Below are 15,695 nucleotides of genomic sequence, written 5' to 3'. Positions count from 1 at the left end.
CTTAAATCATCTATTGTAGACTGGGACTAATGGCTCCTGCCCACTGGACGCGGTAACGTTGCCGCGTCCAGTGGGCAGGAGCCATAACCCCTGGTCCACAATCTTGCTTTAAGCAAGCTGTAAACTTTAAGCCGCAAGAAATTAACCAATCACAGGTGAGAGTGAGGGTAATAAATGCCCGTGATTGGTTCGTTTCTTACGGCTTGAGGCTTACAGCTTACTTAAAGCAAGATTGTGGACCAGGGGTAAGGGCGCGCGAAACAGTCTCCCGAAACGCCGATCTCAGGTTTCTCTCTGATACGCGCAACACTTGGCGGGGAGCGTAAAAAAATTGCATTTACTTTATAGATTGTAGATTCCAGAAGATTTATGGTATATCTCGCGAATCAGTTGAAAAGAGTAATCCGCAGACTGGATTCTCGAATAATCATTCGAGCCTCGCCTTCTCGCACGTTGGGGAAGGGGAATTAGATGGCGGGCCGTTGGCGATAGACGGGCTGGGGGAAAAACGCCCCGCGACGTTGGCGCCGCTGACGCTCGACGAGTCGAACTTATTTTAGAACACGAGAACGCGCAGCGCACGAACGGAGTCGCGAACGTCTCGCGGTAGCACGCAAACTGGATCTGACGGTTTCCTCGTGGCAGTCGTCGCGCCCAGGAAGCCCGACCGAGTTGCAACCATTTTCCGGGCATTTATGTGAGAACGCGGCCGCGCCAGGATGGTGTCGGTGATGCAGCCGTACATGGTGAGTTGGACGTCCGATCGAAATCGCGCGCGGCCTCCGGCGAAAGACGGCCGTCCCGACCGCGGATCCCGCGGATCCCCGCTGTCGTCCGTAAGCGCGAAACCACGTCGGCTATAGATCCCCTCGCGGTCTTCTTGCAGGACATCGAGAGCTCCAGGAGCTACATCGACGAGCTGTACTCCCCGGACGCGCAGAAATGTCTGGAGGCGATTATGTGAGTTTGAGAAAGAAAAAAAAGTCTCCCTTAACCTTAAGACTGAGGACCTTGGGGGTTAATTGTGTATCCTACAATATAGGGAAAGTGTTGAAAGTGAGTGGCTTTATCTCTTTCTAACTGCCCCCTTCGGGGACACAATCGACCCCCTTGAGCAGAATAAGGTTGATGACGGAGAGCGATTCGTAAATGCTTAAGACTGTCTTAGTCGTAGACGTAAGGCAAGGCAGAGAAAAACTTAAGTTGTATACAATAGACTTTCACGACTCAAGTTTCTCTCTGCCTTGCCTTACGTCTACGATCTAAGACAGTCTTAAGCGTTTACGGATCGTTCTCTGCCATCGGCCTAACTGTCTTGTACTCTTGGGACACGAGACAGACTGATGGTCTGTCTTAGTGATGGTAGTCTTAGACGTAACGCAAGGTGGGGAAAAACGTAAGTCGTGAAAGGCTATTGTATGGCTGATGGCAGAGAACAATCCGTAAACGCTTAAGACTCTCAGTCATAGACATAGGGCGAGGCAGAGAGAAACGTAAGTCGTATACAATAGCCTTTCACGACTTACGTTTCTCCCTGCCTTGCCCTACGTCTACGACTGAGACAGTCTTAAGCGTTTACGGATTGTTCTCTGCCATCAGCCTATGCCTTGCCTTACGTCTACAACTTAGTCTTAAGGGTTTCCAGATTGTTCTCTGCCGTCAGCCTAAGGTCCTGAGCAGTATGGCTGTCTTATACTCTTAAGACAGCCTTAAACAGTATTTTATGTTTGTATCGAGGTAACACGCAATAACTGTCTTATGCCTCAAGAGTACAAGACTGCTCAGGCCCTTAGCCTAATATTGCATTTGTCGTACGACAAATTTTTCAAGCGTATTGACTGGCTGCAGAATAGAACATTTCTAGAAACTCGATAACATCTCTCTACTATACAGTCAATCAACGCACTTAAAAACTTGTCAAGCGTGTCAATTGGCTGAATATGAAAGTTCTCGAGGATCTAGGAATTTTCTAGCTTGTGGCCAATCAACGTGCTTGAAAAATGCGTCGTACGACAAATGTAATATTAAGCTTTATGCGTGATTTCAAAACAAAGTGTCAGTTTTTTTAAGCTAAACTGGCTGCACTAGTTGAGATATTATTTTTCCCTCCACGTTGAAAGGAGAAAGATAAACTCTGAACTAGTGCAGCGAGTTGAGAACATAAAACATGTTAAGAGTAGAAGAAAATGCTACTCAGGCCCTAACGTTATCCTCCGTTTTAATGGCATTCCTTAAAGCTGTGTTAATCGATCTGATCTCCCTCAGATGCCTGAAGAATTCGGTGATCGGCAGCAACAGACAGAAGGGTTCGGTTATAGCTCAGGGTGTGGTGCCGCGACTCCTGCAGCTGCTCGGAGACACGTCCGGTACTATCGGCGACCGTATAAGACTGGAGTCGGCCGTGACGTTAGGTTCCCTGGCCAAGGGCACGGATCAGCATGTACTGGCGCTCATAGACTTAGGTGTAGTCCCGTTGCTTCTTCAAGTTCTGCTCTCTTCGCCGTCCCCCGAGATCGTCGTGGACGGCAAGGTAAAGGTGCTGGATTTGTTGCACGAGGCCTGCCTGCGGTGTCTGCGCACGGTGTTCCAGCACGCGGCAGCGCCAGTGCACACGATCTACCAGGATCCCGCGTTAGTGCCACGGTTATTGTCCCTGGCGAGTCGCTCGGTCACCTGTCAAGTCTGCGTCGCGACGATCTTGACCACGGCATGTAAGGTAAAGAGAGATCCGAGGCTCCTGACAAGTCTAACAAAAGATTGGCGCCACAAGGAGGGAACTAATTCGCAAATTGCTTGTCAGACGGCCGAGGAGCAGAACGCTCTGTCCAAAGGCGGGGCGGTGGAGACACTGGCGATGCAACTGGACTGCCCTCTGTCCGACGTTCAGCTGCCGGCGCTGGCCTGCTTGGCGAACATGTGTTACCAAAATACCATGGTGTCGCTTATGGTCGCGTCGGCCAGCACGAGCAACACTGTCCACGGTAGACTGGTGCCCCTCGCGCTAGGCCAACTAATGGGACGCGAGAAGAGCTCGTTGATACAGCTCGAGGCGGCGAGGTGCATCGCGTACATGCACAGGGCCGAAGCGTTGCCGGCCAATGATCCGCGAGTGGTGTACCGCGCCTTACCCTGCCTCGTGCGCCTCTGCCATCGGGACCGGCCGCCGCGCGAGAGAGTCGCCGCGGCCGAGACACTCGCGTACCTCACCGAGGTCAATACGGATCTGCAGCGTCTAGCTTCCATTAGCAATCATTTGATACCAACACTGGCGGAGTTGTTGAGACCGCACCCGCAAGTAAGCTGGAATTACCTTAGATACATTGGGTATCCTCAGTGTGTAGAAACAGAGACGACTCAGTGCTGTTGGATTCTATCACGATCCTGCTTGAGTGAAAATTGTCTAATATTTTTTTACTCAGGTCCAGGACGCAACGCTAACGCAGGACATGCGACAAGCTGCGTTCCGAGCGTTCGCGTCTCTCGGGGCGAATGACGAGGATATCCGAAAGCGTATAATCGAGACGGAAAATCTCATGGACCAAGTTGTTTCTGGTCTTCAGGATCCCGGCGGGCCCCGTGTACGCTTAGCCGCGGTTAGGTGTTTGCATTCCCTCTCGAGGAGCGTACAACAGCTTCGCACTACGTTCCAGGATCATGCAGTATGGAGGCCGCTTATGCAGTTGTTGCACGGAGCGGAGAAGGGATTGGAGGGTGAGACCACGGCCGGATTAAAGGGGGGGCCAAGGGGGCTATAGCCCCGGGCCTCACTTATTAGGGGGCCTCACCCGAGAGAGCACTATTCAAGAATACTTTTTAAACGCTAATGCAAGATCTTCATGTATAGCATGTATTTTTATAAAAGCTTTATGAAAAAAAGAAAATTGTTTTCTACACCTTTTGTACAAAGAGGGGTGTACAAAATTTGTCCCCTCCCCCCCCGCTTTTTCAATAAAGGGCCCCCACGGAGCCAATAGCCCTGGGCCTCAAAAACGTTAATCCGGCCTTGGGTGAGACACGCTATTACATTTAAGCCTATCACACAATGCCAGGCAACAGGAACAAGGAATAGAATTTCTAACGCGTTGGATTGGTTGGAAAAAAATTTCCGACGAATCCAACGCGTCAAAAATTCTATTCCCTATTCCTATTGCCTGTTGCCTGGCATTGTGTAAAGCCTGTTACGATAAGAGATCACGCTATAACGAACACTGAGGGATCTTACAATGTACATATATTTACTTTCAAATTTCGAATCAAAAAGGAAAAAAAAACAAGTGCAATATTGAAAAGGAGGTAATATTAATGTACAATGTAAGTTATTGTTTTCTTTATTCTATACAAGACAAGAATAAACTGTAGCTGAATTGAAAGTACACGCATCAAGAAAAGTTCGCAGCCTTTTACATTTTCGTATTAGCATTTCGCAAGAGAGAACGTCATTTTAAAACAGGCCGACCGTTTTTTTCGTGCGTGTAGACTGGCAGAAGTGACGAAATTACATCCCTATTCTTTTTTTTTCTCTTGCGTCGTAAGATTATTTTTCAAAAAGAAGAACGAGAACAAATAGATCAGTGCTTGTAATTAGCTGTTATTATCAGTGTTCGATCGCCAGCTATATACATATACGAGTACTATTAACACATTGTTTCGTTATCGTATTACAGGAAGAGGCGAAGCTGAAACTGACTTGTTGACCGTTGCCTCGAGTACCTTGTGCAATTTACTGTTGGAGTTCAGTCCGAGCAAGGAGCCAATTCTCGAGTCAGGCGGCGTAGAGTTACTGTGCTCCCTCACCAAACGGCCCGAAGGGGCGCTGCGACTCAACGGCATTTGGGCCCTGATGAACGTGGCGTTCCAAGCGGAGCAACGTGTCAAGTCGCAAATACTCTCGTGCCTGGGCACAGATCAGATCTTTCGCCTCCTGGCCGATCCCGAGGTGGGCATCCTGATGAAAACGCTGGGCCTGCTGCGAAACTTGCTCTCCACCAAAGCTCACATAGATCGTATAATGATCGAGCACGCGACGCATGTTATGCAAGCAGTCATTCTAGTACTGGAAGACCCGGAACACCAGGCGGACGTCAAAGAGCAAGCGCTCTGCATCTTGGCTAACGTGGCCGATGGCGACCGAGCGAGAGATCATATCATGGCCAATGACGACGTGCTTAAGAAACTCATGGATTACATGGTTCGTACAGCGTAGATTAATGTTGCATGTTCTCATCATTAATAGACAGGATGATAAAAAATTTTTCATTCGGTGAAAAAAAAACAAATCGCGTATTTATGGAGCAACTGTTTTGTCTGTGACGTGGAAAAATAACAGCTTTATCGCAAGCACCAAGTGTACTTAAATCGATCAAGTATTCTTATCTTTTCGAGTCCTATCTATTAATTTGATAGCTAGAGAGTATTATGAGACAGGCTCCTAATATGAGATAGCAGGGTTTCCGCTAGGCATCATATGTTTGTTCCACTATCAATTACCCTATTTATTACCCCTGGAGCGAAATCTACTTGGTAGACAATTCATTGTTAAATTGTGCGAAAAGATTTGTGAAATTGAATGTTCGAAACCTGCTATCTCACATTAGGAACTTTTCTCATAACTGGGGACTTTCTTCTGCATCTTGATACCTTGGTCATCGATTGTACGATTCGACGTTTTACGTGTACATTTTGTTTAGATGCACAGCAACGTGAAGCTGCAAGTCGCCGCTATTTTTTGTGTATGCAACCTAGTCTGGAGAGAAGAACCCGGTGCCGCGCAGCGGCAAGCGCGCCTGCGGGAATTAGGAATTCATCGTATTTTGCAACAATTACGTCACACGAAAGACACTCAGCTATTTGAGAAGTATGAAAGATGAACGTTACGTGCTAAGTTATTGTCGTATCGCGAACCTTTTGTATGAGAGTCTTATTCGTCATTTCCGTTTCAGAGTCAAGACTGCCCTATCGCAATTCTACGAACCTTGAACGCGGAACGTATCGCCGATGAAGATTAGGTTTATGATTTCGAGTGTCGCCTTTTTTTTATATTTGAAGTAAATTACGAGTTCGACGTTAACACTGTGATCACCTCGGTTGACAATGTATAATTGAAAGTTTACAACAAGACGAACAAATATTTCTGAGCCTGTGCCTGTAATCTGTCTCTGTAGTATTTATTTAACTTAATAGAGGAAAGTGACGTGCATCACACATGATTCATTTGCTTATGTCAAAGGAAGTGTTTGATACATATTTGCGTAAAACATTGATTCACAAGCAGAGGCTTCAGATGCGAATTGTCATATGCAATAAAAAGAAATTAAGGGGATAAGTAAAATGATGAAGAAAAAAAAGAAATTGAAATAAATAGAAAGCAAATATATTTATGCCCGCCGGTATACTTCCGTACCCTTAAATATATCCGCCAGAAATACAAAGAATTCCATAGTAAATTTATAGTGAAGATCTTGTAATATATATGTATATATATATACATATATATTTGAAAGAAAATATAATTAGCGCATAATGTTCAATAAATATTACATCTTATATCTTTGGTATCTTAGCTTATATGAAAACTTGTGTAATTCAAACGGTTTTTGATTCTTATGGCGATTCTTATGACGATAAAATAAATCTGAAGTATTAAATTTAAAAGTTCACATACTAATAATTACCGATACAAACGTATGAAGTGAGAATATCGTGAATTATGCGCTCGTCGCATCACTCGTCGATAACAAACGATAACTCGATCGGTTTTTCTTATCGTTACAAGTAAGAGGGCAAATGCTCGAGTGCATTACGAATTAAGCAGAAGCATTACTGTCACCAGAAAGATTCTCCATTGGATTGTTAGCCAATGGATCCAGTTCAGCGAACAAATCCAACCACGAGTTTCCTTTCTGCTTGCCAGTCTTATTCTTTTTCTACGAAAGGGGAACATTTTTTTTATGTATTAATTGCGCTAGATACGGATTATATTATCATCGAATGCAGCTGACGAATACTCACTTTATCGTCCATGTTACTAGTGGTACTCTTCTGTCCCATACCTAGCGCCGCATCGCCCAGGCTCTGCTTCAAGATGCTTGGTGGTAGGAAAGTGTCGTGCGATATGCCTTCCCAATCATTGTTTGTGCATGGCTGCTTATCGTTCAGGATCTCGTCGAAGAGCGCCGCGCTCTCGGAGGCCAGTAAATTTAACGACTGCTGCTGCTGCCGAGCCTCCGATGACAAGGGGGACAGGTCAGCCAAGTTAAAGTCGGCGTTGCACTCATCGAATATGTCTATTACTGATTTCTGTCCCTCGGAGCTCTTGTTGAATGGAGTATGATTTTTTTTCTCAGATTTATTAACCGATTGTTCAGTACTGTTGGACGTATCTTTCTCCAGGATAAGCTTTCCAAAGAACTCCTCGAGACTCTTATCGTTTTCTGTATCTTTGGTACTAGGCACGACTCCGTTTCTCGAAGAGTCCGTCGTCTCCAAATGTATCAATGTATCCTTCGGCTCGTTCTCTATGTCCAGGAGCTTGTCCTCTTTCTTATTTTTCGCCGATGCGCTTCCCAAGTTTGCGGTAGCCTCCTGAGCTTCCTCAACGTCGTCGTGATAATCCATGTCGAAAAATTGTAATCTGTAAAAGTTTACGTAAGAACGAAAGTGACAACACACCGGTGTTTACTCTCACTTTTGTGTAACTCACTTATCCTTGTCCTCCAAATCATCGTCGCCGCCAGTTTCCTGCGCCAATTTACTGGAGGTCTCCGCCAGTTCTCGCACGACTGTGAAGTCATAACGTTGATAGCCTTTGAAGCTGTTAGCTATCGTGGCATACGCCTGTGCGGATTTCTTTGTGAAATTCAGGAGGGTGGTTTGGTATAAAACTAAGGCATGGCTGAACATGTTACACCTTGCCGCCGCTAGCAAATCAACTTTCTGAAGACAGTCGAGGGCCAGATTGTCAAAAACTATTTTGCCCCTGAATCAGAACAAATATATAGCGTAAGATACAAATTTCTCTTATCTCACGAGTGCGTGATTAGGTCAAATCTATAAGAAACGGAAGTGCATCATCTGATTAAACAAAATATAACAATTTGAACACCGATCGAGTCTACGATTGCACTTTGTGCCGGATAAATATGCAAAATATAGGAACCTACTGCTTGACGTGGGCCTGAATTTTCTTATATTTTTCCAGCTGCTTGGACGCGTCTGGATTTAAATCGGCGGAAATATTTTTCATCCACGACAGAGCAGCTCGGTACTCGGTGCGGGCCTTTTCCATCGCTTGTACATTCTGCAACGTGTCTTCGATGGCCCTTTGCCTGAATGTCTCCACCTCCTGGTACAATCGGCCCAAGGGCGATCTCAACGCGAGCCTCTGCTGACCGGAGTAGGACAGGGATTTGCCGACCGCCGACATCATCTTGCCGGCGCGAGTCTTGTCCTGCTTCCCGGCATCTTTCAAGAAACGTCCCATTCCATTCTCCTCCTGGGCCAAGTCTAAACAAGACGGAATTGTCCCATCATCGCGGTGTCTCGATCGGTCAGATTCACCTTAACAAAATGTATCTACGGCAATCGACACGGTTATTTCGTATTAGGAATTATGTTAGAACGCACTGCATAGTCTCTCTTGATATCTATCGATAACCCTCTGTAAGTAGGAACAGGAATCTTGGATACTGCGGAACAATTCTAGCTTCGCGTCCAGCTCGGCGTCTGAGGCGACTATACACTCGTCCTCCTTCTTCCCCAATTTCTGGGACAAGGCCTGCTTTCTCACCCAGAATTGGTACTGCATCTTTATGATGGCGGAATCGTCATGCTTTTGAACCCAGCAATCAAAGGCATTCCCCGACACGCCCGGTGCACCTTTGTTACTGCATGCATGGCACAAACGAGTTTTGTAAGTTTCTTGTTAAACACAACAGCGATTAGTCTAAGTAGTTACATGCAAGGACCTCGATAAAAGAAAGCATACTCTCTCACTGTTAATACAAAAATGCCAAAACGATTGAACCCATTGTCTGCTTTTCGTCAACGTTAGATTATTAGTCAAATCCTACTGGCGTAAATGCAAGTATTTCTTTTATCCGACTAACAGGACGGAGAGAGAGAAAGTCTGCAAACTACACAGATGACTTATGAGTCGTACAGGAAGGTGAAAAAGGAGACAGAGACACCCTTAATGCAATAAAAGGGCAAGATCTAGCAAAGTTGAATAGTCAATTTCGCACGATGTCTATTAACGCAAATGCATTTCCTTTTCCCGACCAACCGGACGGAGAGAGAGAGAGAGGAAAGGTTGCGAGCCCCACAGATAATGTATCAGCCACGCAGGAAGAGGAAACAGGGAGGCGGACGTCATTCTTCTTCAACGTAACAGGAAGACGGACCCTAGGAAGGAGCCTACGGAGAACTCGGATAATCAATTTGCACGATATTCTATTAATAACACGAGGAGATGCGAACTACCATATTGATTCACTATAGTCGGCGATCGGATCTCGGACTGGAAGCGACGAACGTCGCTTCCCGAGACCGGGGACGGAATGGAGAAGATACTTACTAAGCGTTCATAACGGAAGACCCGCTGGTGCGCCACGGTGTGCGCGCGTGTGGATCACGGCGTTAATGTTTACAACCGCGGTGCGTTGAGGAACGGACTCGGGAGGCCGCCGTGCGTGCGTACGTGCGTGCGTACCGTTCACCGTTGCACGGACCGCGGGTGTCACATAGTGCGCGCGCGTATCCACGGGTATCGTTCCACGCGCGATTGCATTCGTGGCGCAGCGCGCGTCGACGACGTTGGGGAGCGACGAGAATCGGAGCGTTCTCTCCTACATGACAGCTCGCGCGGACGGGGAAGCCACGGAGGCTATAGTTCGTTGGTCGCTTCTGGCGAGCGAACGGCGGGCCAATGGGCGGGCGCGACGCTCGCGATTGGCCGTCGGCGGTCGGCCGTCGCGCGATAAGAAAGAGGGCGAATTGATCGAGCGTTGTTGTCGCGCGAGGTGACTGACGAAAGGATAATACGCATGTGGCATCTAGATAATGAATGTATAATTAAGTATAATTATGTATTTATGGCTGGTATTCATAGTCTATTGTTAGCACTCAAGATCATGGGCGTAATCATGAATCTTGTCCTCTAGCGTAAATTCGCGAAAGGTGAACAATTTTATTGACGAACAGTGAAATTCTTAAATGTAGTACAGGACTTTTTTACTTGATTTGATCTCAGGAATATGCTGTTGCAATAGTGCTCCAATTGTTGAAAATTTTTGTGTATTGTAACATACACAAAAATTATCAATAATTGGAGCACCATTGCAACAGCATATTTCTGAGATCAAATCAAGTAAAAAAGTCCCGTACTACTTTTCCCTCCGACAAACAGTTATCGAAATATCATTAAGCTAAACATGGAAAAAGTTAAAATTTTCTCTTGAATATATCAAAAAGTATTAGGCAAATCGAAAAATGTTTCAGACAAAAATTATTCATATTAATTAGTAGAATAAGATGGTATAATAAACAATAAGGGGTTCCATTTAAAAAATTGAAAGTGACCTTCACGTGACCTTCAAGCAACTATTCAAGGTCACATAAATGATACCGTCTTATGTCCCCCTCGAAACCAAACAACTTTTGTCTGAAACGTTTTTTTCTGCGATCAAAAATAAAAAAGTTATTTGGGGTGGGACATTAAATTGGGATACCCTATATACCATTTTGCAAAATTCGTAATAATTATCGTGTAATTAAGAAAAAAGTCTGAGCGAATAGGCGCTCGGAGGAGCGGAAGGCCGGATTCGGCAGACATGCACAATGGTGTATTTGTTTATATGTCTTAGGTCTTAGGTATATGTCTTAGGATCCGATAGCGTTATCTACAGCTATTTTTACCAATTTTACCGTGCATTCAATAAGGAATATTTTACAACGATCTTTAAATAGATCCGTACTTCGCAATCCTTGCAAAACAACTTCCAGCAAAGTTGAGTCTATCGAACACCCACCAAGTAAAAAGCAGATAAGAAATTCAATTACATCTCAGTCGCCTCGTTCCTCGATGCAAAATCTAATTGCATTTAAAGCGTGGTTACATTACATTTGTCGCACGACAAATGTAACATATTAGCCTTACAGTCTCAAAATTCTCATTGCAGCGTCAAGGAAAATTCCGCGGGCTAATAACAATTAACAGTACTATTAGTCTTAACAAAATTCGTTTCCTGTATACACAGCGTTCAAATCCACGTCTCAATCGAATCGAGACCACCGCGTGATCGTAGATTGAAGAAATACAACGAGGCGGGCATTCTACAGGAAACGTTTCCACCGAGGGTCAGAGTCGGGCTAGAGAATCAGGGTTTGGTGTTTTGGTGTTTCCACCGCAAGAGCACTCACCCCAACCCGATTCTGACCCGACTCTGGCCCGACTCTGACCCTCGGTGGAAACGTAGTCAATGACGAATCTCGTATGTTCTCGAATGTCCGAGAACCTTCTGCGCAAACGCACTCGGTGGAAGAGCCGCGCGCTTTCTAGAAAGTGCGCGAACGAACCATATTACATAAGACGTTTGTTTTCTGTTCCTGCACTGGTCAACTACCCATACAGCACAAACCTTGCAGTTACATTGCAGCTACATTACAGCAATGTTGCAATAGTGTGGCAATGTTATTGCAATGTAACTGCAAGTTTTGTGCTGTACGGGTAGTGCATAGTAAGGTAGAATGAGAAAAATATACTTACCTTACGCTAATTTATTGCACTAGTTCACCAGTGCAGGAACAGAAAACAAACCTATTTTATGTTGTACTCCATACAGCACAGAGAGATTGCAGGAACATTGCAGAATGATATCATTGAAACATATTGCAATATTGCATATCGATTGCGAAATGTTGCTGCAACACTGCTGCAAGATTGCAGCAATATTAAGATGTCCGTTTCTTGAAATATTACAACGAAACATTACAGCAACATTGCAATGTAATATATTTAAAATAATGAAGCACAACTCATACATTACAAAATAGTTTAGTGATATTTCAACATTTCAGCAATATTTGCTGAAACATTGCTACAACATTTCTCGAATGTTCTATATAGGAATATATTACAGGTATAAATAAGTAAATTAATTATAATTACAAACTTTTATTTTTGAAATTTACAGAAAATTATATATTTTTCAGTTGTTTCGATATCACGTATTTATATTTGCTTATAATTACATACTTATATTTAAAATCACATACTTTGTAAGTCGTAATAAAAATATATTTCATAATGTATTTTTATTACGACTTACAAAGTATGTGATTTTAAATATAAGTATGTAATTATAAGTAAATATCGGTATGTGATATCGAAACAACTGAAAAATATATTATTTTATATTATATATGGTTTCATGTATTTTCAAAAGTTGTATACAATATTGTGTTTTGCGTTTTTTTCAATATATTTATAGTATGCGATATCGAAACGACTGAAAAATCATATATTTTTCATTACTTCACATACTGTGTACGATATAATAATGCGTTGGATCTAAAATCGATATTATACATATGTATTAATATTCTAATTTTTTAAAATAAATATAAAATTTAATAAAATTCCATGACATAAATGGCCGTCAAATAATAAATAAGACTTGAATATAAACGCGATTATTAATTATTGTATCTTGAGAATGACTATCAAACTAAATGACTTTACACAAATATTGTAAAAAGTTATATTGTTATCATAGCAAAATTATAGAATTGTAGTTTTGCAATATTTCCGGAATATAAATGCCATATTGCTGATATATTGCAGGCATAATTTATGTTTCTACAATGTCTCCGTAATGTTGCATTGCAATTTGCAGCATCGCAACATTCGTTGCAATGTTGCTGCAATATTCTGTGCTGTATGGGACGTCTATGGAATGAACGCGAACGTGTTCCGTGCGTGCCATATGCGATCGAGCGTGGACCTCGCGCGCAAAAACGCTTAGGCCCCCGTTTCACCAATGCGTCACGCCGTGACGAGGCTCGATTTGCGCGCAGCTAATTATAGCCGCGAATATTCTAGCACACGCTCGACAATTCCAGCGTCTACCCACGTTTCTTCTCTCCGTCCTTGTTTCACCGTCACGTCCCTCCTCGTCGCTCCCGCGTCCGACCGCCAATGGAAGCGTCTCGTGGCTCCGCGGGATCGCGCCCTGATTGGTCATCCGCTTCTCGAAGCTTCTCGAAGCTTCTCGAAGCGGGCGATTCGGTGTATTAAAAGCGCGGCGCGCGGGCTGCGCCGTCAGTTTCGCAACAGACGCGACGAGGGTCGGAGTAGGCGTCAAGTGTAACAGTGAGCAACGCCGAGTGTTCTATTCACGAGTCTATTCAAGTCTTGGACGTTTTAGAGAAGACTATCGCGAGGTAAGTTGCTCGAGCAAAGCCACCTGGATTAATCGCGCATTTCTTTCTTTTTCCGAGGCTCGTCGCGTCGTGCCGAAATTTTTCTCGAAACTGCACAACTTCGAGTCCCAGTGGGAAATGATTCGTCGAAACGACACAGATTCGACATCGCTTCGACGAGTCACGTCTCGCTGGAACGATCCCTTCTCGCGACGCTTTTCGCGAAGGCGCGCCTCTGCGATCCGGGAAATTCGAGAAGCGTCACGGCGCGCATTTGATTGCGTCGACGTTATTTCGAGCGCGGAGGCTCGCTCGAGAGATCGAGGACTTCGATCTGCGCCCGAGGCTCGTCGAGCGTTTTCTTTTTGTTTCTTTCTTTTTTTTTTATCGCGGCGTATCGCGTCTCTGTCACGCATCGGTTTCTGCTTTCAGTGATTACCGCCGAGGAAACTGAGAGAGACCGGCGAGATGTCGAAAGCACCGGCAATCGGGATCGACCTGGGCACCACGTACTCGTGCGTGGGCGTCTTCCAGCACGGCAAGGTCGAGATCATCGCCAATGACCAGGGCAACCGGACGACGCCGAGCTACGTGGCCTTCACCGACACCGAGAGGCTGATCGGCGACGCGGCGAAGAACCAGGTCGCCATGAATCCCAGCAACACCATCTTCGGTAAGTCCCTCGAGGCTCCTCTCGCGTTTCGTGGCGCCGCGTCGTTGCGTCGTGGCCCGCGTATCGGAGAGTCCACGATAAGACCTGGGTATCACGTCGGATTCTTTGCGCCGTCTGTCTGTTGACTTTTTAGCTGTCCGGCCTGTTGCCTTCGGTAATTAACAGCTAGAGTCGTTTCAATATTGAATTGGTATTGTCGACTAGGCTCGACGCGGTTACAAGGATGACGCCATCGGCCGAAGGCTCGAAGGATCTCGCTTCGAGGAACAAACGCGAAATTCTCACGCGCTCGATGCTTCGGAAAGCCGCGGTATTTCCCGGTGGAAATATTTATAAATATTTTTATCTATATATAATAAATACTTACGAATATGTATAAACGTTATGCAATTTTACTGGAATGTATTCGGATCTCTCTCAATCGACAGTTTCATGATCGTTTCAGCAATGTCTCTGAAAAATTCAATCGACGGCACGCGATACTATTTTTGCTACTGGATTGCTTACAAGAGCCAATCTGGATGGCGGAGTTTTCGAATTTTTCCTACTGGATTGCTTGCGAGAGCCAATCAGGGTGCTAAACGTCTCTCGTAAGTAATCCAGTAGGAAAATTAGTATCGTGTGCCGTTGGCTTAAATCTTTGATGGTTCTCGTAAGCAATCTAGGAGGAAAAATAGTATCGCGTGCCGTTGGCTTAACAGTCAATTTTCCCCTCAACAGATTTCGCTCGAAGGGCAATAAATTTATGATGGAACCGACAGACGATGCCTGTTAATTTAGCGAAAACTCCGCTAGCTTCACGGAAAAAACAATGTAGCTGCTGTAGCTAAAACTTAGCAAAATAGGGACAGCTAATATTTTAGTTGTGATAGTTCAATATTTTGCTACTGTGCCTATTGTATTAGGTGCGACAGCAAACGGTTTGCTGTCGTAGCAAAATATTGAGCTACCACAACTAAAAATATTAGCTGTCCCTATTTTGCTAAGTTTTAGCTACAGCAGCTACATTGTTCTTTCCGTGTTATATTAGAAGCCCGAGGGATTTCTCTATATTAATTTATTTTTTTTTTGTAAAATAACTTCCGTTTCACCGCGGCTAACCGATCTCGCGATACTTTCAGCAGGATATTTCCATCGGGGAGTAACGCGAAAATATCCGGATGATTAATAGCGAGATACAGCATACACTGAGAAAAAAGTCTTTGAAAATTTATTTGTGGCATGTAATGTTTATTTCACTAAAATAAACGTTATTTAAGGCATATAATGCTTCTTTCACTGAAGTAAACATTATATGCCACAAATAAATGTTGAAAGACTTTTTCTCAGTGTACGGGTATAATCTGGCGAGGCGCGCAACTATTATCTGTCGCGCTCTCGAGGTAGATTCACTCGTGTTACGAGCCGCGTAACGTCGTTTTTTTTTTCTAAATTACGTTCGACTTGGAGATCGATCGAACGCGGAATTTTCCGTGCTAGCAAGTCGAATTATCACGATCGCGTTTCGCCCGTAGCTTCACCTGCGGCGACCTTGCCCGACGCGCATGCCTCTCCGCGCGCGAGTATGTGTTTGTGCAGCGTATTCGTTCATAATGCACGCAATCCT

At 44.6% G+C, this 15,695-nt stretch overlaps 3 protein-coding genes across 6 annotated transcripts in view; 2 read left to right on the top strand and 1 right to left on the bottom strand.

Moving 5' to 3' along the window:
* The first annotated feature begins 525 nt into the window (after positions 1 to 525).
* Positions 526 to 6,148, top strand: LOC105559199 (armadillo repeat-containing protein 8-like). Of its 2 annotated transcripts, XM_012007310.1 has the most exons (8): positions 527 to 746; positions 887 to 960; positions 2,266 to 2,716; positions 2,801 to 3,295; positions 3,420 to 3,711; positions 4,665 to 5,188; positions 5,688 to 5,854; positions 5,940 to 6,148. In XM_012007310.1, the coding sequence occupies exons 1-8, from the start codon at positions 720 to 722 to the stop codon at positions 5,974 to 5,976; spliced, it is 2,067 nt and encodes a 688-aa protein (XP_011862700.1). In that variant the 5' UTR covers positions 527 to 719; the 3' UTR covers positions 5,977 to 6,148. The 2 variants fall into 2 exon arrangements, with proteins under 2 accessions (XP_011862699.1, XP_011862700.1); XM_012007309.1 differs by having other exon boundaries at positions 526 to 746; positions 2,266 to 3,295.
* Positions 6,149 to 6,354: 206 nt separating this feature from the next.
* Positions 6,355 to 11,111, bottom strand: LOC105559198 (islet cell autoantigen 1). Of its 3 annotated transcripts, none has more exons than XM_012007306.1 (6): positions 11,056 to 11,111; positions 8,623 to 8,882; positions 8,160 to 8,502; positions 7,700 to 7,975; positions 7,009 to 7,630; positions 6,355 to 6,923 (listed from the first exon to the last, which is right to left on the bottom strand). In XM_012007306.1, the coding sequence occupies exons 1-6, from the start codon at positions 11,094 to 11,096 to the stop codon at positions 6,804 to 6,806; spliced, it is 1,662 nt and encodes a 553-aa protein (XP_011862696.1). In that variant the 5' UTR covers positions 11,097 to 11,111; the 3' UTR covers positions 6,355 to 6,803. The 3 variants fall into 3 exon arrangements, with proteins under 3 accessions (XP_011862696.1, XP_011862697.1, XP_011862698.1); XM_012007307.1 differs by lacking the exon at positions 11,056 to 11,111 and adding an exon at positions 9,572 to 9,649; XM_012007308.1 differs by lacking the exons at positions 8,623 to 8,882; positions 11,056 to 11,111 and adding an exon at positions 9,572 to 9,652.
* A 1,790-nt stretch (positions 11,112 to 12,901) lies between these two features.
* The window catches only part of LOC105559195 (heat shock 70 kDa protein cognate 4), a 7,992-nt gene continuing 5,198 nt past the window's right edge, over positions 12,902 to 15,695 (top strand). The window contains exons 1-2 of the mRNA XM_012007301.1: positions 12,902 to 13,437; positions 13,849 to 14,089. Coding sequence (XP_011862691.1) covers positions 13,885 to 14,089 — 205 coding nt within the window. The 5' untranslated portion in view covers positions 12,902 to 13,437; positions 13,849 to 13,884. The remainder of the gene's footprint in view (positions 13,438 to 13,848; positions 14,090 to 15,695) is intronic.

Source organism: Vollenhovia emeryi, unplaced genomic scaffold (assembly GCF_000949405.1).
Source record: "Vollenhovia emeryi isolate VEMERY1.0 unplaced genomic scaffold, V.emery_V1.0 DF939286.1, whole genome shotgun sequence".
Classification (NCBI taxonomy): domain Eukaryota; kingdom Metazoa; phylum Arthropoda; class Insecta; order Hymenoptera; family Formicidae; genus Vollenhovia; species Vollenhovia emeryi.
This window is presented reverse-complemented; position numbering and strand designations above follow the sequence as displayed.

Excerpts from the sequence above, each read along its gene's own strand:
- LOC105559199 (XM_012007309.1), top strand. The coding sequence starts at position 720 with ATGGTGTCGGTGATGCAGCCGTACATG. Across the intron at positions 747-886 it reads CGGTGATGCAGCCGTACATG|GACATCGAGAGCTCCAGGAG; the intron begins GTGAGTTGGACG and ends GTCTTCTTGCAG. Across the intron at positions 5,855-5,939 it reads GACACTCAGCTATTTGAGAA|AGTCAAGACTGCCCTATCGC; the intron begins GTATGAAAGATG and ends TTTCCGTTTCAG.
- LOC105559198 (XM_012007306.1), bottom strand. The coding sequence starts at position 11,096 with ATGCAATTAGATTTTGCATCGAGGAACGAGGCGACTGAGAT. Across the intron at positions 7,976-8,159 it reads ATTCAGGCCCACGTCAAGCA|GGGCAAAATAGTTTTTGACA; the intron begins GTAGGTTCCTAT and ends GTTCTGATTCAG. Across the intron at positions 7,631-7,699 it reads GATTTGGAGGACAAGGATAA|ATTACAATTTTTCGACATGG; the intron begins GTGAGTTACACA and ends AAACTTTTACAG.